General features: G+C 32.8%; 1 protein-coding gene across 1 annotated transcript; it reads right to left on the reverse strand.

The window, feature by feature from the left end:
• Positions 1–1,750: 1,750 nt before the first annotated feature.
• On the reverse strand, positions 1,751–26,804 carry LOC127705355 (antiviral innate immune response receptor RIG-I-like). The gene is made up of 5 exons (XM_052209663.1): positions 26,714–26,804; positions 20,030–21,426; positions 16,831–16,984; positions 11,936–12,060; positions 1,751–4,366 (listed from the first exon to the last, which is right to left on the reverse strand). Exons 2-5 carry the CDS (start codon positions 21,414–21,416, stop codon positions 3,039–3,041), a joined length of 2,994 nt encoding a protein of 997 aa, XP_052065623.1. The 5' UTR covers positions 21,417–21,426; positions 26,714–26,804; the 3' UTR covers positions 1,751–3,038.
• Positions 26,805–27,449: the final 645 nt, after the last annotated feature.

A 27,449-nucleotide genomic window follows, 5' to 3' on the forward strand; every position in this document is an offset into this window, starting at 1 on the left:
GCGGTATAAAATTATGACACACATAATCAACAGCGCCTGGTGATGATCCATAGTCTGACCGGTTTCGGTCCTTCATGGACCTTCCTCAGAGGCATAATGAAAATAACACTCTAATTGAAATTCTCTGTATTAAAGGAAGACACCCTTTTTTAAATTATTAATATGACATGTCGACTAAAAGGTCTGGTTACATTTATAGTCCCTAATGTGAACAGTGTCTAACTGTAAAAAAACATTTCATACCCCTTCCTCATTTATTTCTCTAAACATTTTATGCATACAATAGTAGTTGAAGAGATTACATGTAAAGCAGTAAGGTTCATGAATTTTGAGGTAAAGATGTAATTTGGTCAAGTTGAAAATAGCAAAAAGTAGTATGTATGGAGCTGTTAAACTGATTTATAGACCCCTTTAACATTCTATTGTCCATATTTTGAGCTAGAGCTGGAAGACTATTCTATAAGTTTGTTAAAACTTTTCCTAAAAGTTATACATTACAATTTAAAAATCTTATTGAGAAAGTGCTAGTGTTATTTTTTTCATTTATTATCAAGATATTATAAAGATATTCACTTTAACATGTTTAACTGATGCAGATCCAGAATTTTGAAAAAATGGAGGCCCAGGGACCCTTTAACTAGACAATGTTATGAGTGAGATATTTAAAAAGTCTATGCATTAACCATATATGTAGCTCCCTCCCTAAATCCACCTCTATTATATATATGAAATAATTGTGTTTTCGAACTGAATAGGAAAAATTACGACTTTTTTTAAAACTTGTCACTGATAGGGAATTATAAAAAAATTACGAAATTTCATAACAATACAAGCTACATTATAGACAATATGACCATTTTTATATGTAAACTTTGGGTGTTTATATTTTACATTTAATCTAACAATTTCAACTACATAATATCAAGATTTGGGATTTAAAAAATTAGATATTTAAAATGCACTAATATATAATGTAGTATGCATATATTTTTAAAAGCAATTAAACAATCGTGCATTCAATGTATCAACTTAGATTGAGTGTCCATTATATGCCATGAATTCTGCATCTTTCTTAGAGGCCACTGCAATAAAATCAATACTTAGGGATGATTTTCTATAAATTGTTTGAAATTTCACAGTGATATCATACTTTAACTTTGTTTAAACCTGTTTATTTACTTTTGACTTTAATTATTTATCCCTTTGTAATTTTTTATTAACTGTGTATTTGCATTCAGGTGTCACAGGTCAAATTCATTCGTTCATTGTGTGTTAATTTACGTTTTTTGATTGAGTTAAGCCTTCCAATTGATATTTTATAGTGTGTTTTTCTATGTTGTGATGTTATACTATTGTTTCAGAAAAGGGAGAAGGTTTGGTACCATTAAAACGTTTAATCCCACTGCAAATGTTTGCACCTGTCCTAAGTCAGGAATCTGATTACAGTAGTTGTCGTCTGTTTATGTAGTTCATACGTCTTTCTCGTTTCTCGTTTTTGTATAGATTAGACCGTTGGTTTTTCCGTTTGAATGGTTTTACACTAGTAATTTTTTGGGGCCCTTTAATTTATAGCTTGCTGTTCGGTGTGAGCCAATGCTCCGTGTTGAAGGCCGTACCTTGACCTATAATGGTTTACTTTTATAAATTTTAACTTGGATTGAGAGTTGTTTCATTGGCACTCATACCACATCATCCTATATCTATTTACATAAAATAACATATTTATTAAATCTGTAAATAGCACCTGGAATTAACAAAATTGTAGGACTCATTTAATAAATTATTGAAGAAGCAATACAAAAACAAAACAGTTTTAACAACAAAATACAACCTCAGACTACTATAACACATGTTTTATAGTGGTCTCAAATACAACCAATACAACATTACTATTTTGGGATGAAACTTTAGGAGTTAGCATCAAATTGCTTATGTTCAAATAAAAATAACTAACTTAAAAAAGTTGCAAGTATATTTAAGAATAATCTATGAGGAAAAAGTAAAATAACAAAAATACCGAACTCCAAGGATAATTTAAAATGGAAAGTTCCTTATCTAATGGCAAAATCAAAAGCTCAAACACATCTTACAAATAGAAAACAACTGTCATATTCCTGACTTGGTATAGGTATTTCCTTACGTAGAAAGTGGTGGATTTAACCTAGTTTTATAATAGAATAAAGGAACCTATTACATGATATTCTAATTCCTATCTCCTGTGTTATAATGCTCATTCGTATCGTTTATTTTTAATCAAAGAATAATCCATTGCCCTTTGCTTTATATCAAGTTGAACATATTTCATGCAAATTGAGGACTAAAGATGCACTGTACAATTGTGTGTGCAGCCCATTAAAGTACAATCATTTCTCCTTTAATTTATAAATAAATCATGTCTTCTAACCAAATAACAAAAATACTGGTAATCAATTAGGTGTTACTTTATAAATATAAATGTGATAGTCATTTAAAGTATAAAATGTACAACCTTGATTTAAAGAACTACTTGACAATCTTATATACAATCACAGCAGATGAATTTTGATAATCTAAATTAAGATCTATACTATTTTTTTGTTTCAATGAGAATTAGAAAAATTTAGCAATAAATGAATTTAAATCACATATCTTCCTGTTTTAATGATCTTATGAAAATGGGTTCCAAAAAGCAGTTTAAATTCTCTTATCAAAATGACTGCTACTTTTAAAATGTTACTTTGAGACATGCCAATCCATATTAAATATGAATTTCATAATCTTTGATATTGCATAATAATTTCAAAACAGTTTAATCATACACCCTTTATCATTTTTAAAACAAAATTAAAAGTATCATAAATTAATGGCCAGATGAATGGCCAAACCTATATGACAGGATCCCTAAAAATATAATAATACTGAACACCAACAACCAATAACTAATACTTTAACCTTGGCATATGACATTTAAGGAAATGAACAACTTATGATTATTTATAGTAAGAAACAACTTAAAACTTAAAAAGCAGATTAAACAACTTGTTTGTACAACAAAGTCATCATGCATATTGCGTGTCTCCAGATTGTGATAATTGTTTGACTGCTTCCATCATATTCTGTTCACGCTTCAGTAAATCTTCCATGTCCTCCCGTTCCTTTGTATCATTACAGACGACAATGAACTTGCTCTGGTTTTTCCTAGCTCGACCCCTCATCTGTACTAATGCTGTTACGTTTGATGGAGGGTTTAATGTTATGACTAGCTCACATTCAGGTATGTCTATTCCTTCTTCTGCCACTGAAGTTGCTACCACAATGTTATACTTATGCTGTCGAATGTTATCCAGTATGACTTTCTGATGAGAGACTTTCATGCCTGGTTCTTTACCACTTGTTGTTCCGTGTCCAACCAATGCAGATACACCTCCTTTGCAAACACTCAAAATTTTGTCTTGTAGAAGCTCATTCATTTTAAATGCAGACCCTCTCTCTTTCACGAGAATAAGTATGAGAGATTTGTCATCTTTAAGCAATGACATTGTCTCTGGGTTGATTAAAAGGTCAACCAGTTTTGAAAATTTCCCATCATCTTTCTGACCGTGTTGGTTTTCATCACACATAATTCTGGAAACCATTTCCATGATATTGGAACATGGCAACTCTAGTCTTCTGGCAAATTCAAAACTTGTCTCTTTATCCAGACCCATTAATTCTTTTAATTCTTCCACAGCAGCTACCATTCCAAACTGTAATAAAATGTCTAAGGTAACACAAATATAGTGAGAATGCTTTATCAAATTTGTGGCTAGCTCTTTCTCTTGAGGACTTGCACTAACACATGGTTCAGACAATCCTATTGTTAGCTTCAAATAGTTGAGCATCTTTCCATCTAGTTTTTCATCTGCAAGTTGTCTTAACTCTTCATCATTTTTATTCACCAATTTTAACTCCTCTGAATCTGAATGCTCTAAAAGATTTGTTACATCAGCCATTTTCTTGTAGCAATGCAATATGTAAACCTGGAGTTCTGATTTAAACCTCTCTTCCTGTGAATTCAGTGAAACAGTCTGAATATCAATCTCAGCATTAGATCTATATGTGTTTAGTTCACACTCATTTTCCTCAACTATTTCAATGGACACACCACCTACATTAATTGTTAATTCATTTAGCATTTTGACAGTTTGTTCAACAGTTGATTTGCCTGCAGGGGAAGCCGTGAGGCCCAATAGTTTTGGTTGGTCTTCAGTAGGACATTCTTTATGTTCAAAGTATGACAATCTATTGTAAGGATGACTTTTTACACAGTGATGGGCTTCATCAAATACTACCAAAGATGTGTCTTTCCATCGGAGTAACTTCTTCTGTAACAAATTCTCATAGTATGCTGAAAATATTCAATTTTATTCCAGATTAAATGTATCAATATAGTTCCATAACAAATCAAATTATGTTGAATCTGTTATTTCAGTTTTCCTTGGCTTTCAATTTTTTGGATATGAGTGTTACTGAGGAAGGTAAATCCAGAAAAGCAATATGGAAGCAACAAATTTATAAAGTGTTATACTGTATATGAACTTTTTTTCGTGTGTACTTATTTTCGCGAATTTAGTATTGCCGATGAATTCGTGTGTATTAAATTTCGCTGTATTTTCAAGAATATCAAAACATGAATAACCGACTTAATGTATTAAAAGTGCTCATTTACATGATTAATTAAATATTTATTTGTTTACCTATAGCCTGGCAAATCTTTACATTTTAAATCAAATGCTCCGCTTGGTGCAGCTTGATACGACCGCAGAGGTTGAACCCTGAACAGTTGGGGCAAGTATGGACACAACATTCAAGCTTGATACAGCTCTGAATTTGGATTGTGATTAAATATTTGACACAGCATAGGTTTCTGACACAGAATGAATGTGGTCTAAGAACTTAAAAAATTTTAATTTATCTACTGTAAATTCAGTAATTATTGCGAGGTTTTTATTATTGCGAAAATTGCGACAGAGTTATAAATGCAATAATTTAAACTCGCATTTTAAAATATTTTATATGAATTAAGCAGGAATTTTCCCAAAATCGTAAAACTTAAAATTGCATTTAAGTTAACAAGAGTGCACACGCTGAAATGTCTCGCCTTCTTTACTAATCATTGATATTATGTTGATAGTCCTAAATATAAAGCTTTATTACAACTGTCACATAAACTTAACATTAACCAAGTAAACTAAACATTGACCAATGAACCATGAAAATGAGGTCAAGGTCAGATGAACCATGCTAGGCAGGCATGTACAGCTAACAATTCTTCCATACAACAAATATAGTTGACCTATTGCTTATAGTTTAAGAAAAACAGACGAAAACACAAAAACTTAACACTGAGCAATGAACCTTGAAAATGAGGTCAAGGTCAAATAAAACCTGCGTGACTGACATATAGATCATAAAATATTTCCATACACCAAATTTAGTTGAACTATTGCATATAGTATTAGAAAAAAAGACCAAAACTCAAAAACTTAACTTTGACCACTGAACCATGAAAATGAGGTCAAGGTCAGATGACACCTGCCAGCTAGACATGTACACCTTACAATCATTCCATACACCGAATATAGTAGACCTATTGCATGCAGTATAAGAAAAAAAGACCAAAACACAAAAACTTAACTATAACCACTGAACCATGAAAATGAGGTCAAGGTCAGATGACACCTGCCAGTTGGACATGTACACCTTACAGTCCTTCCATACACCGAATATACTAGACCTATTGCTTATAGTATCTGAGATATGGACTTGACCACGAAAACTTAACCTTGTTCACTGATCCATGAAATGAGGTCGAGGTCAAGTGAAAACTGTCTGACAGGCATGAGGACCTTGCAAGGTACGCACATACCAAATATAGTTATCCTATTACTTATAATAAGAGAGAATTTAACATTACAAAAAATCTGAACTTTTTTTTCAAGTAGTCACTGAACCATGAAAATGAGGTCAAGGACATTGGACATGTGACTGACGGAAACTTCGTAACATGAGGCATCCATATACAAAGTATGAAGCATCCAGGTCTTCCATCTTCTAAAATATAAAGCTTTTAAGAAGTTAGCTAACGCCGCCGCCGCCGCCGCCGTAGCCGCCGCCGCCGCCGGATCGCTATCCCTATGTCGAGCTTTCTGCGACAAAAGTCGCAGGCTCGACAAAAATGACAAAATCGCAATAATAAATGCACACAATAATTTCTGAATTTACAGTATTATGGTCATATATCCAAAATCTAAATACATACACGGTTAGATTCAGCATATCAAAGAACCCCAAGAATTCAAGTTTTGTTAAAATCAAAGTTTAATTTTGGACCCTTTGGACCTTAATGTAGACCAATTTGAAAACGGGACCAAAAATTAAAAATCTAAATACACGGTTATATTCAGCATATCAAAGAACCCGAATATTTCAATTTTTGATGAAATCAAACCATATCATTATTATTTGCTTTTATATATAAATCAATAAAATGCTCCGCTGGGCGCAGCTTGATACGACCGCAGAGGTCCAACCCTGAACAGTTGGGGCAAGTATGGACACAACATTCAAGCTTGATACACACTGAATTTGGATTGTGATTAAATATTTGACACAACATAGGTTTCTGACACAGAATGAATGTGGTCTAAGAACTTATAAATTATTAATTGACCTATTTAAACCATATCATTATTATTTGCTTTTACATATAAATCAGAAATAACCAATTTAAAAAACCCTGAAAAGTTGCGGCCAAAATGGACACATTATTCGCACTTGATACAGGTCTGAATTTGGATTGTAATTAAATATTTGACACATAATAGGTTTCTGACACAGAATAAGTGTAGTCAAAGAACTTAAAATTGGTTATATGATTTGAATTTATATTCATTTTTTTGCTTTTGTGCAATACCACTATGCTGTTGCGAATTGCCCCTCCCCCCCCCACCCCCCCCACCCCCAAAAAAAAATTACCCGTTTTTTTTGCTTTCGTGCAATACACTATGCTGTTGAATATTAACCCCCCACCCAAAAAAAAATTGAAGAAATTTTCATTTTAATTTCTGAAATCTGAAATGAGCAAAATTGTAGCCCCCCCCCCCCCCCCCACAAATTCTTATTTACCCCCCCCCCCCCCCCCCAAATTTTTTTCAACTCCCCCTTTACCTTATTCCAAAAATAATCTCAATTCAAATTTCTAATGGAGTTTGCAACCATAACTACTCATTTAAATACATCATAAAATATTAAAATATAAAATGACATACAGTCATGGTTAAAATTAATATTACTTAATAGTAACTTCTAAAAATAAATTTACAGCTAATCATCTCAAGACAATCATCATTTCTTAATACATAATTTACAAGCAGTGTAAGGTAGGTAATCAAACATATATACAACAGTATTCTTTAAATGGATTGGATTACCTCCCTTACACTGCTTTTAAATTGTCTAAATTGTCCTTTAACCATAAAAACCCTTTTTTCCCCCCTTTTTGCCCCTAATTGCTAAATGGTTTGAGCCATAACCCCCCATATCCATCCCTTTGTTGTATAGAAACTTGTGGTATAATTTCAGAGAGATTCATACACTTAAACACAAGTTATTGTCTGGAAACTGCAAAAATGCTTATTTGGGCCCCTTTTTTGGCCCTTAACTCCTAAACCTTTGGGACCATAACCCCCAAAATCAATCCCAACCTTCCATTTGTGGTTATAAACCTTGTGTTAAAATTTTATTGATTTCTATTTACTTATACTAAAGTTATTATCTGGAAACCATCTGTCTTCAGACGACGCTGACGACGACGACGACGACTTGATACCAATATACGACCAAAAATTTTTTAATTTTTGCGGTTGTATAAAAATGCTTATTTTTGGCCCCTTTTTGGCCCCTTATTCCTAATTGTTTTGGGCAATAACCCCCAAACTCAGTTCCAGCTTTCCCTTTGTGATATGGAACCTTGTAGTACAATTTCAGAAAGATCCATACACTTACACACAAGTTATTGTCATGAAACTAGACAAATGCTTGTTTTTGGCCCCTAATTCCTAAAATTTTGAGGCAATTACCCCAAAAATCAATCCCAGCATTCCATTTGTGATATGGAACCTTTTAGTACAATTTCATAAAGATCCATACACTTACAGAAAAGTTATTGTCCTAAAACTAGAAAAATGCTTGTTTTTTGCCCCTTTTTTGCCCCTTATTCCTAAAATTTTGAGGCAATTACCCCCAAAATCAATCCAAGCCTTCCCTTTGTGGTATGGTACCTTGCAGTACAATTTCAGAAAGATCCATACACTTGAACACAAGTAAATGTCTGGAAATTAGAAAAATGCTTATTTTTGGCCCCTTTTTGGCCCCTTATTCCTAAAAGTTTTGGGCAATTACCCCCAAACTCAATTACAGCTTTTCCTTTGTGATATGGAACCTTGTAGTACAATTTCAGAAAGATCCATACATTAACACACAAGTAATTGTCATGAAACTAAAAAAATGCTTGTTTTTTGCCCCTTTTTTTTCCCCTAATTCCTAAAATTTTGACGCAATTACCCCCAAAATCAATCCCATCATTCCCTTTGTGATATGGAACCTTGTGGTACAATGTCAGAGAGATCCATACACTAACACACAAGTTATTGCCTGGAAGTTACAAAAATGCTTATTTTTGGCCCCTTTTTGGCCCCTAATTCCTTAACTGTTGGTACCATAACCCCCAAAATCAATCCCAACCTTCCTTTTGTGGTATTGAACCTGATGGTAAAATTTCATAGAGATCTATTCATTAAAACTAAAGTTATTGTGTGAAAACCAATGTGTCTTCGGACGACGACGACGACGCCAACGTCATACTAATATACGACCAGGAAATTTTTTCGGTCGTATAAAAATGGGACACTATTAGTTATCTTCATGATCTTAGTGTAAAAAGTGGTGTACCGAATTTTACACTGGTGTAAAATCATGTATACCCCAGATTTCACTTGCAAAAATATACTACATATGTACTTTTTTTGCGATGTATTTATTTTCAGGGATTTTGCGGTACATATATATCCGCAAAACTAAATACATATAATTTTAACTACACAACTTAATTGGATAATAACCTCTATCAAACAGACGACTTATTTGATGATTAAATTCTCTTTATAAAAATAAGAAGATGTGGTATGATTGCCAATGAGACAACTCTCCACAAGAGACCAAATGACACAAAAATTAACAACTACAGGTCACCAAACGGCCTTCAACAATGAGCATTTTAAGCCCAGCTATAAAAGGTCCTGAAATGACAAATGTAAAACAATTCAAATGAAAAAACTAATGTCTTAATTTTTGTACAAAATAATGAACGAAAAACAAATATGTTACACAGCAACAAACGACAACCACTGAATTACAGGCTCCTGACTTGGGACAGGCACATACAGAATGTGTAGCCGGGTTAAACTAGTTTGCTGGCTGCTGCCTAACCTGGGACAGTGGTGCAATGGCACAACACGAGAACAAACTATACAAAACAATAAACAAACAAAAATATGAGAAACAGCATAATAAACAACAACCACTCAATTTCAGGCTCCTGACTTGGGAAAGGCAAATATAGAATGTGGCTTGTTTATTTTGTTTCATACAATTGTTAAACAAATAAATATTTAATTAATCATATTAATGATCGTTTTAATATATTAAGTCTGTTATTACATTTTGATATTTTCGGAAATACAGCGAAAATAAGTATATGCAAAAAAAAGTACATATACCTTACTGAAAATTAATAAATAATGTGTGTCTTTATTATTGTAAATCCTTGACCACTGGCAAGTATGTGACATCTAATCTAATTAATGTGATTGCAAACATTTTATGCAGAAAAATCACTACTAAAATTATAAAGGCAAGTTTTTATTATTGTGAACTTGATACTATCACATTTTTTGCATCACATTACATTACATTGTAATAAAGACATTGCAATAATTTCTGAATTTACAGTAAAAAATGAATTTATTTCTTATGCAGTGTAATTTTTCTCTGCACATTTTTAAATACTGGGGTACAAACTAAAAATAAAATATAACTAACTGGAAGTGTTTAACGACCTTGACCACTGGCAAGTATGTGACATCTAATCTAATTAATGTGATTGCAAACATTTTATGCAGAAAAATCACTACTAAAATTATAAAGGCAAGTTTTTATTATTGTGAACTTGATACTATCACATTTTTTGCATCACATTACATTACATTGTAATAAAGACATTGCAATAATTTCTGAATTTACAGTAAAAAATGAATTTATTTCTTATGCAGTGTAATTTTTCTCTGCACATTTTTAAATACTGGGGTACAAACTAAAAATAAAATATAACTAACTGGAAGTGTTTAACGACCTTGACTGGATGTACATCCCTCGCACGGTCGGTATATAGTTTGACATTGCAGGGGTATATGCCTTTGATAGCATCTCTGCCATGGTATTTACCAAATGTATATGCCTTTTTCACCCTTCACAGAAACTCTTGATCATTTATGCACATTATCAAATGCAGGTGTAAATAGTTGAGCTGGGAAGAAGTGCTATTTAGGCCTAGGTAATTAACCAATCAGATTACAAGATCCTTGCTTCATAAACATAAATAACATTACACTGCAAACACTATGTTAATTGTAAATTCATTGCACTCTATTCAGTTTATTGATAATACAAAAATAAAAGATATGAGGTAGATTTTGAATGAGACAGCAACTGGACAACATGATAAAACCAAACAAGATTGTTAATCCATAGTAAAATGTCCTCCACTACTCATAATACATTTTTATACTGTAAATTAAGAAACTGAACCCTGAACATAAATGTGAGATTAATTAATGCTATTTCAGGAAATGCTGACAAACAAATCATTATCAAGATAAAACAAAAGTTTTTAGTTTTGTGAAACGTATCCTGTCACAATTTTCATAATAACAAGCATTCTGAGAGTATTGCATGGCAATACATAGTCCCCTACCGGTTAAAAATTCATTGTACTGGAACAAAATGCTAATTGATCTATAACTTGTCATGGTATTACCTATATAACAAATGTCAAGTCAATATCTTCAAGCATGACAAAAAAAGTGTGGAAAACTGATTATTAGTCCCCTACCGACGAAGTCAAAGGGGACTTTAGGTTTGCACTCCATCTGTCTGTCTGTCTGTCTGTCTGTCCATCCGTCAGTCCGGCAAATCAGTTTTCCATATTTTTTTTCTTTGTGCTTGAAAATATTGATTTAATATTTGGTATATAGTTTTATCATGACAGTAACAGATCAAGTTCGAATTTTGTTCTGGTCTGATGTTTTTGTGCAGAGTTATGGTCTTTGGACTTAAAAATTCACTCAAATAATCAGTTTTCCACACTTTTTTTTGTCATGCTTGAAGATATTGATTTAATAATTGGTGTAAAGTTTTATCATGACAAGTTACAGATCTATTTCCAATTTTGTGCAGTTATGGTCCTTGGACTTAGAGAATTCATTCAAATAATAACTTTTCCACACTTTTTTTCGTCATGCATAAAGATATTGATTTGATAATTTGTATATAGTTTTATTATGACAAGTTACAGATCAAGTTCGAATTTTGTTCCGGTCTGATGATTTTGTGCAGACTTATGGTCCATGGACTTAAAAAATTCACTGAAATAATCCAAATTGTGGTAAAGTATGGTAAACTACATTTCATGACAAACCATCCTACAAAGTATTAAAGCTTTCATGCAAACAGTCTCAGAGGTGAATTGTTCACAAAGCATAACAGACAGACAAAGAAATAAAAACTATTACTATTCACTCAACCACAGTTTGGCAGAGGAAAAAAACATCTCTGACTTCATTCAGCAATATATATATACCTGCTGTGACTACAATAACATCATGTTTCCACAAAGGTACACCTCTAGAGCTCTGAGAACCTGAACACAGTCCTGCAATCAATAACTTTCTTTTCTCTGTTGTGTAGAGATCCTGCAGTCCAAATCTAAATCAATATAAAGTAAAAGAAAAATTAATCTAGATTTATTGCTTCTTCTTGCATTTGTTTTTAACTATTCAAATTCTATTTTCCTTTTAATTTGTCACACTTCATGCCAATAAATTGTATAGTAAATGAAGGTTTTGCTTTGTAAAAAAAAAGTTTGTAAGAAATTTTGACATTCCATTTATGCATTCCAAAGAGAAAACAAGAAAATTTCAATGTGTGTCAAAATAGATGTACCCTTCTTTAAAGAATTATATAAGATCATAGTGAACAAACACTGTTATGACAGTTTTAATAGAAAAAAAACAGATTTTGAACAATTTAAACCGAACTCAATATGTATTGCTATATATGTACAGTTATGAGAACTAATTATTCTACATCCTGTCCATAACTGTTTCAGTGCATAAGGTCATGCTTTTCACAGACTGTTTAAGATGTGTTTACACTAAATCCATTGAATGTGTACTGAATGATACTTTAGTCTGGGAGAACATGATTTATTTATTAGTTGTAATTGGCTTTGAACTAGTTTCCAGTAATTGTGAGTACTCTTATTTCATTGCATTGGTTCTATTGTTTTTATGTTAGTTGTTTTTGTGCCTTGTACCGATCTTTTGAATTAAGCCAATTGCTACTGATTTTTACAGTTTGTTCTTATGTTGTGCTGTTATGCCAGGTAAGGGCACTCGCAAACATGTTTAACCCCGTCACATTCTTTATGAGCCTATCCCAAGTCAGTAACCTGTAGTTGAGTAGTTGTCGTTGGTTCGTGTCTGTCATATTTGTTTTTCGTAAATTGTATGTTATAAATTAGGCCAATGGTTTTCTCGTTTGAATAGTTTCACATTTTTCATGTCAGGGCCTTTTAGATCTGACTATACAGTATGGAATTTTCTCATTGTTGAAGGAGGTATGTTGCCTATAATTGCTTACATCCACTTCATTTGAACTTTGATGGATAGCGGTCTCATTGGCAATCATACCACATCTCCTTTTTTTAGATAAAAAGTAATCCTATTAGATACACATGGCTAAAATTCAGTTTAAATGTCAAGCCAAAGGAGAATTTATAAAAGGCCACTTTTTGAAAACTTTAATTCCAAAATCATTAGTACATCAGACAAGTATTCAAATTTGTTAATGATGTCTTGCATATGAGTTTCAGGGCATTCAGCTACCTGCATTTAGTTCAAAACTAAAAAATAAATGCCAAAATAGCCTCATTTTGGGATCTTGTCACTATTTTATGGATACTAGTATGAGCAAAGGCCTTATCCAAAAGATTATTTGCTTCAAGATGTCTTAAATCACACATGTCATTTTTTCGGTTTAGGTCTTATATTTTAAACCTCTAATCAATGTATAAATTATAAAATTTATTATGCATCTAAAGGTGATGTGCATAAGTTACATGAAAAATGAAAACCTCTTAACTGAGAATTACCAGGCTTCTCACAAATGAAAATCAAAGTTACTCAATTTTATTACGGCACAATATATAAACAAGACATACAATTATATTTCACAGCACAGGATAAAGAATTTAACTGACAGTCACATCAAATTGTTAGTAAGCAAAATAGCGACAAGCCTTTAGAAATAAATAAATATAATAAGCCAAACAGATCGAAAACACATTTGAGCTAGCCACAGTTACATGTAAATAAGCACTATTTTATGAATAAATACATAAAAAATATAATAATTAGCACAGTTGTAAGCGGCGGGTGGGAGGGTAAATAATTTCAACAATAAATTTCAAATGTGCCACGAATCCCGAAACAAAGAAATATATATGAGCATCCTGTATCCAGGTAACATGCTAACCAATCAAAATAAAGAATACTCGGAATAATTTCTTCCGAATAATATGTAAACAGTGATCCACGTGGTAATTATCAATTTTTATAAAACTCAAAAATTTCACAACAAAACATTACTTTGGGGCCCCAAACACTGTTATTTAAATTCTAAACCTTTTATTGCATATCTATAGATGATATATAAACTTATCTAGTCTAGTCACTGAAATAAAAAGATGAGATAGAGCTCGTGTCATTATCAAAAGTTGTCATTGGTTTCACAAACAAAGTCCTATATTTCTGCATCAACAAATTTAAAAAAGAAATCTTAATGAAAAAGGAGTTTTTTAAATCAATATTATACCAACATCTATGGATATTAACATAGACAACAAATCATCCCCGTTCTTAGTCCGAATTTGGAGACTTTTCAGGGAATTCGGGCACAAAGTGTAACGTGAATGCAACGTTTTTTATTATTCAAAAAAGTTTTATTGATATTTGGAAATTTGACATACCGGTAACTTTTACAGGGTGTAGGGTACTTACTACCTTTGGTAGAACCCTACAGGTAGTAAAATATAAGACCTTTCTAATCCAGAGACAGAGAAACTAGAATAAATCAAAGTTTGTGCTCTTTGGTCATAGACTGAGTTACCTCAACATGCCTTGCATAACTAGGTCAGTATTCCCATTAATTGATGATGTGGTAGCCAAGTGATGCATTTACTAAAATGAATGCCAATGATGAGCATAATAGGATAGAATAGTCAGTGGATAACATATTTAATTACAGACATCATGGATAACTTACAGAATTCAATTTTTCACTGGGAACAACGTTAACCACAGAAAACGTGTGTGAAGTCCCTGGGGTAATGGGTAGCAATGCCCAGGTATATGGGTTAGCAACACCCAGGGCTTTGGGTTTGTAACGACAGTCATAAGCCAATGAAAATCCGAGAAATATTGTAAGCTGGGGATAATTATATTGATAAGACCCCTTTCAATTATTATTAAAGGCAGATCACCTTCTTTCTTTTTAGTACATCCCTCCACTATCTGGAGCAATACAGGGTATCTGTGTAATCAGAGCAACGGTTTTAAAAATATATATAAAACTTCTTCTGCATGTGCGTGCCTACGTTTATATCTTCGCACTACACAGTAGAATTAGTCTGTACAGCATCATATAAGTAGTTATATACACATATTACCCACCACCTATAAGAACACGTAATGTACCGCACTCTTAACTTTAAAAGTCATACTATTGGTTTTAAAAGTCTTTCTTGTCCATTCATATAACTTCACAATTAAAAAGTCTATTCCTCATATGAATTAAAACATACTGTCCAACAACTGTCTCCGTTAGCTTCCACTATAAAATGACCTCTGCTTAACATCCAAACAAAATGAGAGACATTATCTTAATCTTAAAACTTATCCTTAAAATTAGTCAGTTTAAGATATGGTATTTAAATAATTTAACAGGATTTCTCTACTTAATCTATTTAACCTTAATAAAAATTTCACCTAAGGGCTATTGCAGGAAAAATGTGTTGGAGGGTTGGAAATAATATGATTTTTTTTAGATATTACAGGATAGAAGCAAATACATTTCTATTACGAATGAAAATAAAAATTATGAGTGGTAGGGTGAATTCCCCTCCTCCTGGACCCTAGTATACTTCTTTGTCATGAAAATAACTTGTCTGGTACCTACTTGGTGAATAGTTTATCCCCAAACTCTGATTCTATATTATAAGATACTGGTACTGCTGAAGAACCAAGTATAGACCTGTCTGCACTAGCCTGGCACTAGGAAGATAAATTGTCAGGTCCTTACCTAGTAAATAATGTACCCCCAAGCTCTCTCTTTTGATAAACTGAAACTGCTGTAGAATCAGTAGACCTCTCTCCACAAGGAAGATAACTTGTCTGGTACATACCTGGTAAATAATGTACCCCTAAGCTCTCTTTTGATATACTGAAACTGCTGTAGGACCAGTAGACCTCTCTCTCCACAAGGAAGATAACTTGTCTGGTACCTACCTGGCAAATAATGTACCCCCAAGCTCTCTTTTGATACTGAAACTGCTTTAGAACCAGTAGACCTCTCTCCAAAAGGAAGATAACTTGTCTGGTACCTACCTGGTAAATAATGTACCCCCAAGCTCTCTTTTGATACTGAAACTGCTTTAGAACCAGTAGACCTCTCTCCACAAGGAAGATAGCTTGTCTGGTACCTACTTGGTAAATAATGTACCTCCAAGCTCTCTTTTGATATACCGAAACTGCTGTAGAACCAGTAGACCTCTCTCCACAAGGAAGATAGCTTGTCTTGTACCTACCTGGTAAATAATGAACCCCCAAGCTCTCTTTTGATATACTGAACCTGATGTAGAACCAGTAGACCTCTCTCCACAAGGAAGATAATTTATCTGGTACCAACCTGGTAAATAATGTACCCCCAAGCTCTCTTTTGATATACTGAAACTGCTGTAGGATCAGTAGACCTCTCTCTCCACAAGGAAGATAATTTATCTGGTACCTACCTGGTAAATAATGTACCCCCAAGCTCTCTTTTGATATACTGAAACTGCTGTAGAACCAGTAGACCTCTTTTCACAAAGAAGACAGCTTTCTGTTACCTACCTGGTAAATAATGTACCCCCAAGCTCTCTTTTGATATACTGTAACTGCTGTAGAACCAGTAGACCTCTCTCTCCACAAGGAAGATAACTTGTCTCGTACCTACCTGGTAAATAATGTACCCCCATGCTCTCTTTTGATATACTGAATTTTCTGTAGAACCAGTAGACCTCTCTTCACTAGGAAGATAACTTGTCTGGTACCTACCTGGTAAATAATGTACCCCCAAGCTCTCTTTTGATATACTGAAACTGCTGTAGGGTCAGTAGACCTCTCTCTCCACAAGGAAGATAACTTGTCTGGTACCTACCTGGTAAATAATGTACCCCCAAGCTCTCTTTTGATATACTGAAACTGCTGTAGAACCAGTAGACCTCTCTCCACAAGGAAGATAACTTGTCTGGTAGGATTCTGCTCTAACATTGTACTCATTACCATACAACCTATCAATGTTTTACCAGTACCTGCAGAAAGAGGAAAAGTTAACACTCTAAATACTAATATCAGGTGCACTAATTATATCTAAATAAATACTTACCTTAAAAAAAGAAATATTCACAGATTGAACAATCAAATATGGCCATTAGCTATCTAATTTATATTAGCCAACAAACATGGTAATTTTCCAAAATTGTTTGTCAACAAGAATGCATATATGATGAAATGACTGGCTGCCTTTACTTATTGTTTTGGAATTTCAATTCATTTTTACCAATGGATCATGAAAAGGTCATGGCCAGATGAACATAGCCAGACAGACCTGAACACATTACAATCATTATACACACTGAATATGGTTGATTAAACTAGTACTTACATGACTTATAGAATCAGAGAAACATACCTTATCATAATAAATTGTTGACACAGAGATATGTCTCACCTATCAGCATAAAATTCAGAAAAAGACAATCTGATGGACAGCAACATTGCTTATTAATTCAGTCATTGGACCATGATCTAGTGGGCAGGGCCTGAAAATGGTTGACAAACTGAGATGTACAGACAGTAATGTAACTTTATAGAAAATATTGTTGTTTATTGTAAGTAGTTCCTATCAATATAATTAAGCATAAAAACTTAACATTGAAAATTGCTAATTAATTCAAAGTCACTGGACCATGTCCTCGGGGCAGGGCCTCAAAATAGTTGTCAAGCTGATATGAACTGATAGTAATGCAACTTTAAACAAAATATCATTGATCTATCACAAGTAGTTCTTATCAAACTGACTTAAGCAGAAAAACTTAACATCCAAAACTGCTAATTAATTCAAAGTCACTGGACCATGACCTAGGGGGCAGGGCCTAAAAATAGTCATTAAACTGATATGAACTGATAGTAATGCAACTTCATACAAAGTATCATTGATCTATCACAAGTAGATCCTATCAAACTAGCTTAAGCAGAATACTTAACATTGAAAATTTCTAATTAATTCAAAGTCACTGGACAATATCCTAGGGGGTAAGGCCTCAAAATAGTTGTCAATCTGATATATATGTACTGATAGTAATGCAACTTCATACAAAATATCATTGATCTATCACAAGTAGATCCTATCAAACTGACTTAAGCAGAAAACTTAACAATTGTTGACGCCAGAGCCATTGCCGGAAAAGCAATCCCTATGTCTCGCTTTCCCCGACTTTAGTTGCAGTGAGACAAAAACTAAACACAGATCACTGAACTATGAAATGAAGTCAAGGTGATGTCAACCCTATCTGACAAAAATGTATACCCTTTAAGGCCAACTAAATTTAATTAGTAGATTTCATCCAGATTTTTGAAAAAATGGGGCGGGTGGGAGGATTTTATTTTTTAAATTTTATTTCATATGAAACACTCATCTGACGTGTTCTTCATACATGCAAGTGTAATAATAAGCTAATATCATGTATATACATGTATAAGGAATCGTTCATTTTTTTTAAAATTCTTAAATAAATATCTCTGATTGGCAACCACTGTTCTACATGCAATTGCCGCTTTAGAAACCTATTAATAGTATACAACAACAACGTGGATAAATGCTCTCTTCAGTTGGACTGTCAACACCAAATTTATATTGCTTTCCAAGCTACGGTTTGTAGTCCCCATACAATGAAGCAAATGCATTGGTATGCAACACATGTATCATGAGAACAGTCTGAGAATAAAATGAAAACTCAAACAGTGTTGAAAAAAATAGGGTTGGTGCTTATTCAATAAGCAAATATCATGAATATAATATTATAATGTAAAACATGAACTTAACAAAAAAGAAGTTGTGTAATGACTCTACTGAGGGTATAGGGACAGAGGGTGTTTGCTGTTTGTCAACCAAAAAAGACAGCCATGTGTAAATTTTAAGGGCTTTGTCGACTTTTTGAACACAATATACAGTCCATGATAAATCTAACAAATTCGTGCTTGTGTCAATTTCTTTAATCAAGTCATGTTTTTTGTACCAATGTGTTCCACGATTCTTGCACTTTGGATATCATTCACAGTCCAAATTTCCTGACACAAAGTCATTGTATAAATACAAAAAATCCACAGTTTTCTAATCACAATAATTTGTGAAATACCGTGATTTGCATTCTTGGACACCGCGTATTACTGGTCACCCGAATATTTCACGCCCTTCTCATAATCAATCTCTATTCTCAGTAGATGATCATATGGTGTCATCATAGAGCAGCAGAATATTTCGACTTAATCATTTTGCATGTTTGGTTGATTACTCCAAGAAATACCAAAACGGAAATTTGAAACAGGAAGTTTTGAATAAACAAAATTATTGACGATTACCGGTAACGGAAATGAATAAATTCCAGAAATCGTAAATTTTTTTAAATAAAAAAAAAATCGGGGCGGGACAATTTCAGAGGGGCGGGCGGGGATGAAAATCTATCAATTAATTTTAATTGGCCTAACCATGTTAACTGGAAATAAACTGCTTCGCCAAGCGCAGCTGGATACAACTGCAGAGGTCCAACCCTGAACAGTTGGGGCAAAAATGGACACAATATTCAAGCTTGATACAGGTCTGAATTTGGATTGTAATTAAATATTTGACACATTATAGGTTTCTGACACAGAATAAAAAAAATACATAGGTGGTTTTTGTCAAGCAGTCAATGTATCCTGAAAATGAGGGCAAAGGAAACGGACTTGTGTAAAATGGTAACTTCAGACAATACGGCATTTGTATACAAGATATGTGGTTTTTTTTCACTCTCCTCCATGTACCTCTTGAAATATATAGTTTATTTGGTCACTGCTGCATGATTTGCTTCTTTAGTCTTTGCCATGTTCTGTGATATTTTTGCAGCCAAGACAAAGATGTGACAGATGCACCTATATACATAATATAATCAGTGATCATTTATAAATCAAAGTAGGACACAATGTAGGACAATAAATTTGCATTCAGAATTATTTTCCATAAAAATTATTAATTTTTTTTTGGATGCCTCCCCCTTACATAGCATATGTGATTTTTCTGACTATGCTTTAACGTTCACCTGTAGGAAGAAAACAAATGGTGTCTTTCCTCATCGCTTTCCCAAACAGTTCTTCTTGATACTTCCTGGGTCTGGTTTTGGTCTTTACATCAGTTACATCTATTTCTATGAAGACAGTTTCTGGTAGATCTCTGTCAGGGGCCAATAACTTCCTCCCATGATTCTTCCCTTGTAAATGATCATTGTACGCTTTCTCAGTGTTCATCAACTGGTTACATATGATACAGTGGTAATTTTGTTGACGTTTAGGCATTCTGACTGTTGTTGTAGACCTTGTGTTTTGGGAACCTTTTGAATTATCCTTTTTAGTTGACACATTTGGGGTAAATGCTTTACTTTCTATTGACTTGGTACTAGTGTTTGTTTCCATTGTATTTTTAGTTGTCATAGAAACATTCAGTGAATATCCATTATCATGTGTTATTTCATAATTATTTTTCTTTTGAAATATAGTATCAACATTTTTGCCTTCAATCTGATTTTCATTTGAGTAATTACTCGAGGAATTTAAAGATTTGAAATCTTTGTTTACTGCTTTGTTCAAAGGTAAGCTTAAATTATCTTTGTGGTCAATATTTTTGGAATATTTTCCTCCTTCAAAAGACTCAAGGATACTCTTAACAAAAGTCTGATCTAATTCCTGTCTGACATTGTCCTCGTCACTCGAATTACTCCTATCACTACTGATATTGTGTTCATCCTTTTCTTCTAATTGGCCACTCAAATCATTTTCAGCAGTTTTGTGCTCCAGGTCAAAGGTTGGCTGTGCATCATAGTATATTGAGTCATCATTTTCTCCATTATTGCCCTCAATGTTACCATCATTATTTGTGTTATTCTTTTCATCTCCATGACTATTAGACTGCTGAAGTTGTTGTTTTTTCTTGTGAGCTTTACCTTCTATATGTATTTTCATATTATCACTCCCACTAATATTGACTTGACAAATATCACAATACAACAAACTTCTATCGGACTTCTCCTTTTGTGATATATTGCCTTCTGATGATTCAACATTAACTTGCATTTCTTTCTTTTTATGTGCTTTTCCTTGTAAATGAACTTTAATATTTTCTATTCCACAACATTTAATGTCACATAACTTGCAATAAAAACCGTCACCACTTTCATCTTTAATGACATTTTCATCATCCAATACTGAAGATGGCATGGCTTCTTGTTCCTTTCTTTTGTGAGATTTTCCTTCCAAGTGATCATTCATGCTCTCAAGACAACTGCATCTGATTTTACACAAATCACAAAATAGTTCACTTTCACCAATCAATGAATTCTTATGCATCCTACCTTCATAATGGTCATTTGCATGTTTGGCAGATGTGAAAGATACTTTACACAAGTTACAAAATTCATCTGATCTGGTTGCCATTCTTCAATTTCTATAAAAAAAATCAAAATGAAAAGGAGTATTAATAAATTAAATTACGTTTGCACCTAGAAAAAAGTACATTGTATGTAGAAAAATGAAATATGGTGTTATTAAAAAAATCAATGAGTGTTTTTACTGTAGTTTGAACCTCTAAATATATGTAAAGTTACCGAACAAATCAAGTTGTAAGTTTCCAGTATCTGTGGAATGGGAAATTAATAAATTCAAAGACTCAAAGTCTTATAAAAGTTAGTGCATTGTCGGATAAATAGAAGTTAGTACCTTGTCTGAAACTAATCAGCACCAGAGCTCCAGATAAGAATTTACTAATTATGGTTTTTACTCCTCATTTTTTATGTAATTGAGTGAAATAATTTTTTCTTTTGCATCATCAGTTCAAGTCCACCCCTCAGGCAAAGACTGAATTGGGTTTTTCACTCCAATATTCCTGAAAGTATTGGGGTTTTTTCATCATGGTTTTAAAATTGAGACATTTACTCTGTTTGGGTAAAATTGATTCATTGTCATGTGTATGATGCATCAATATTATATTTCTGTGAATGTGTTATAACAATTTAACATCAATTCATGGACAGTTTCATTTTAAAGAAAATTTATGAACTGATGCCGATTGTTTATCGGGATACAAAATTTTAACAAGGGACAAACGATTTAAAGATTCTGACAAGGACCCAATTCTGCCATTTGTAACTTCTCCACCCTTATCGCTTCACTTACATTTACGTTTATGTATGTGAATGAGAATGCCTGAGTAGTTACGATTGCTTTTTGATTGGTGCTCTATTTTAAGAACGAAAGTAGGTTTCTTTAAATTACAAAAATAGATTTATAAATTACGCAAAAATAATTCATGATTTAGCGTAAATAACGCACTTGACAGCGACTAATAGGGTTGGGAATGCATAGTTTTAATAAATAACTGGGTTCTCCTTTGAATGAATTGGGTTTTTAAACGCTGAGAAGGACAATTGAATTAGGTTTTCTATTGTTTTAATTGCGTAATTATGCAAATATGAAGCTTATCTGGAGCTCTGCAGCACTGTGAACAGAGCTGGATAAACACACCATTTTGTTAGTCCAAAATATCGATTTAATTAAATATTTTTTACAGTAATGATATTTGATCGAAGCTTCTATTACAATCTATTTATCAATACTGAATGATATCAGAAATTTCTATGTAAAAGGGTCATAACTCTGGCATTTGTCAATGAACCAGGATGTTCTACATGTACATGCACTTCTTTATGTTAGAATCTTACAAGGTACAAAGTGTCATGAACATCTGACGGGTACATGTTACAAGACATTTCGGCACCAAGACAAATTGAAACCCAGGTTCAAAGGTCTTGTGGCACCAAGACAAATCGACACCCAGGTTCAAAGACATTTTGGCACCATTTTGGACATTTCTGGATCAGGACAATACAAATACATTTGCATATTGAATATCATTGACTTAACATAAGCGGTTCATCTTAAACTGACCTAATCACAAACTAATACATGAAAACTAAGCAAAAGTTTAAAAGTCAATAGACCATGAATGAGGGGGTGGGGCCTAATAATCTCAATGGTAAAGAGATGTGCCAATGCTAATACTACTGCATACCAAATATCATTGACCTACCACTAGTAGTTCCCCATAAACAGACCTAATCACAAACTAATACATGTAAACTAAGCAAAGTTTCAAAGTCAATAGACATTGACTGAGGGGGCGGGGCCAAATAATCTCCATGGTAATGAGATTTGCCAATGCTAATACAACTGCATACCAAGTATCATTGACCTACTACTAGTGGTTCACCATGAACTAGACCTAATCACAAACTAATACATTTTTGACGCCGCCGCTGCTGCCGGAAACAGCATACCTATGTCTCGCTTTTTGACTCTGTCAAGGCGAGACAAAAATAAAAGAATTTAAAAGAAACAGTTCATTTAATTGTGTATGTTAAACACAATTTGATTAACCAGGAGCGACAACGATCGATAATACATATTTAATAAATCTTGCGAGTTTTTAATTTTCTGAAACATAATAATAATAATAATAATAATAATAATATTCTTTATTTAACGAAGGTAACACATTTAACAATTACATGTTAATCTTCCATGAGGCCTTCAAAAACTATTAATACAAATAGAAAAGGAAAAAAAAAACCAAAATACAAACAAAATAAAATACATAATACTGTTATACATAGCAGCTTAAATATTGAATAAGTACATATGCATTCAATAGAAGAAGAAAAAATACATTAGAATCAAGCATCTTCATTTTGTACAGTTTGAAAATAGTTTGAACATTTGATCTTAAATGTATCTAAATTATTTATTTCTTTAATATTATTTGGTAAATTATTCCAAGTAATAAGACCAGAATATTTAAATGTTCTTTTTAAAAATTCAGAATTAGGTCTTGGTACATGAAGAAGTCTTGATGTTGTCGACCTGAGACAATAATTATAAAGATCAGTACAAGCAGTAAATTTAATAGATAGATAATCAGGTGCTAGACCATTCATACATTTAAACATTAAGACAGCTTGAAAATATTGTATTCTTGTAAATATAGTCATCCATGCAAGCTTTTTAAACATTAATGTTGATGGAAATTCAAAAGAAACAGATAAAACTAATCTTGCAGCATGTTTTTGGAGCTTATGTATCCTCTCCAGATTACAGTTTGTGGTAAGACCCCATACTGTACAACAGTAGTCAATAATGGGTAATATATAGCTATTGTAAAAAAGAATAAGACCTTTTAACGGTAAATAAAGTTTCAACCTTTTTAACAGGTATATTCTGGTTGAAATAGTTTCGCATATTTTATCAATTTGATTTGACCATGATAGATTTTTATCAATATGAATTCCAAGAAGTTTTTCAACTTCAACATTATCTAAAGTGATATTATCTTGTGATAAAACACATAAACATTCATTGCAGCTTTCCAGTTTTCTGTCTGATCCAACAAGCATACATTTTGATTTCTTGCTATTTATCATCATATCATTTTCTTTACACCATTTAATAACATTGTCTAAGTCTTTATTCAAACATATATTTAAATTTACAATAGATTTAGATGACAAATGTAAAGTTGTATCATCAGCATATAGATCAGATTCTGTATATTCTAAGGATAATGGTAAGTCATTGATATAAATAAGGAACAATAAAGGTCCAAGTATAGAACCTTGGGGAACTCCAAAAGTTACAGTTTTATATTCTGATTCGGTGGTTCCTAACTTAACTTTTTGCATTCTCTGAGAGAGGTATGATGAAAACCATTTTACAGAGTGTTCATCACAATTGTATAATTTTAGTTTAGATAAAAGTATATTGTGTTTTACTGTATCGAATGCCTTCTTAAAATCTAAAAAAAGAACAGCGGGGGTAAAATTTCCATTGTCCAATTCCTCTAACCATTTATCAATTATTTTAATGAGTGCTGTATGACAAGAATGTTTTTCTCTAAATCCAGACTGCTGTTGTATTAATAATTTGTGTGTGGTTAAGAATAAATATAGTTGTTTAAAGACAGTTTTTTCAAATAACTTGGACACAGTGGGTAAAATTGAAATGGGTCGATAATTGTTTGGATCTGTTTTATCCCCTCCTTTAAATATGGGAGCAACTTTAGCAAATTTTAATATATTAGGAAATATTCCTGTACATAAACTAAGTGAGCAAGGGGGCTTGCTACAATCGATCTTGATAATTTTAAAATTCTTGGTCCAACACCATCAGTTCCGGTTGATTTAGTTATGTCTAGATTTTTCAGAGCTTGTAGAACCTCATCATTTGTGACAGTATATAATGAGAATTTAGCATCATCATTTATTTTTGATTTGACATAGTTGTTAATTTTCTCAGATTTAAAACTTTTGTGAGGATTTGATATTAGCTTATCACCTACTGTGCTAAAATGATCATTTAAGCAGTTAGCAATATCATTTTTGTTTATAAGTACTTTTCCTTCGTGTGTTAAAATGTCAATTTCCTGTTTTGTTGTTGAATTCATATCCTTCAAATGCCTCCAAAGAATTCTACAGTTTTTATCGTTATCTATTGCATCCATAAAATATTTTGATTTTGCAGAACGAATTAATTCACTAGTTTTATTCCTATATTTTTTATAATTTTCAGTGTCTTTCTTTTTGTGAAAATAATCTCTTTGGAATTTTGATTTACCAATTTCATTAGTATACCATTCTGGTAGATATTTATTTTTTACACGTCTAGTAACAACAGGTGCATGTTTATCTAAAACATTGACAAGTAAGTAATGCCAAATGTCCATTGCTTGGTTTGAATCATTGATTTCGTGAATTATATCGAATGGTTGATTTGACAAATCTTGTAAAAACATTTCATCATTAAATGTTTTGAAGTTTCTGTATTTGATCTCAAAATGTGAATCTGATTTGTCTTTAATAAGCTTTGCAAATTTGTTTACAGTACAGCTAACAGGATAATGATCACCTGGGGCGTATGATGGTACTGTAACATTGATAAGACTTGTAGGATTAGTACTGTAAATATGATCAATTAAAGTGACACTAGTAGAAGTAACTCTAGTAGGGTCAACCACCATTTGATGAAGGCCATATGTTGTAATAAAAGATGACCATTTAGAAGGAAGAGGCTTCAAAAAATCAATATTAAAGTCACCCATTAACAATATATTATCATTTATAGATAAGTCATTTACAACCTCATTTTCAAAATTAGTATACCAAGAGGTTTGGCTATTAGGTGGTCTGTATACAAAACATAATAAAAATGATTCTTTGTGTTTTGGAAAAATCTTAAACCAAACAGTTTCTATGTTTTCACTCTCTAATAAAGTCATCCTTTCATATTTAATGTCATTATCAAAGTAAACTATCCATCCCCCACCTTTTTTATTTTCCCTATCTTTTCTTTCATTGCTATACCCCGGGATGTTAATCTCATTAGAATCCCGCTTACATTTTTTAGTCTACATATAACTACATATAACTTTTATATATCTAGGTCCTGCCACGCCTTAAAACTTTCCTAGATGCATCAGTTTGTCTGTACTCATAGTAGATTTTGTGGTGTAAACACGGCCATATTTTTCAATTCCTTTTGATCTGAGACTACTAGTCTCAGTTCTGATGAACCTTTTAAAAAGTGCCTGTGGTTCAGACGGTTACCCTGTTTTTTTTTCCTTATAATTTAACGCGTAACATGGATATTACATGCTATGATCTGCTTTTTCTCAATTACTGATATACCTGTTTTATTATAAGTCTGGAGAACAAAACGTACGACTTTTTCAAGATACTTGTCAACGTTTACTTTCGTTTTGCAGTGTATATATCGAGTTACCTCCCCTATAGTGATGGAACGAAGTCCGTCAGCTTCCGTAGCGGTGGACCTTATATCCTATGGAGGCTTCTCAGATTCCGGAATAAAATCCGTTATGTATTTTATATTTATTTTTCTCGTATGAACTCTTCTGTAAAGAAGATAATGTTGTTCTTACTTCCGATTATGAACTTCTGTAGATATGGATTATAAATAAACAACTGTAACAATTAAGCATAGACTTGCTATGAGGGGTGGAAGGAATAATGGGAACCTGGGAATCTATCTTCAGCTATACTATTGATCTGCAGTGGAAATCCATAACGCAGATACTGCTGTGCTGGGAATGAGGGGTGGGAAGCGGGAGGTAGTGGAGTCCGGGTATATTTTTGTGCTCTTTTATAATAATGTAATTTTATGCACTTTCTCTAAACTTCATCTTTTGGCTGACCACCCTAGTGGAGGGAAGTGAAAATTAAAGACCCCCCATTCCTATACCACCATGTGTAATGCTTGAAATAGTGTAAGGGAGCTACCATAATTTTGATTTTTTATGGGGGGCTAGGATGAAAAATTTGTCCTGCTTTTTTTTTTAGTTGTAATCTCTGTCCTGCCTTTTTATTTTTCACTCTATTCGGTCCTGCCTTTTTTTTTTTAGTTTAT

This window comes from Mytilus californianus, unplaced genomic scaffold, assembly GCF_021869535.1.
Source record: "Mytilus californianus isolate M0D057914Y unplaced genomic scaffold, xbMytCali1.0.p SCAF_6, whole genome shotgun sequence".
Taxonomy (NCBI): domain Eukaryota; kingdom Metazoa; phylum Mollusca; class Bivalvia; order Mytilida; family Mytilidae; genus Mytilus; species Mytilus californianus.

Bases quoted from the DNA above. Each gene is read 5' to 3' on its own strand.
- LOC127705355 (XM_052209663.1), bottom strand. From the start codon at position 21,416: ATGGCAACCAGATCAGATGAATTTTGTAACTTGTGTAAAGTATCTTTC. The intron at 12,061-16,830 runs GTAGGTACCAGA...ATATTGATTTAG, and splicing joins GGGGGTACATTATTTACCAG to ATTTGGACTGCAGGATCTCT. The intron at 4,367-11,935 runs GTATATATATAT...GAATATTTTCAG, and splicing joins TGTTATTGTAGTCACAGCAG to CATACTATGAGAATTTGTTA.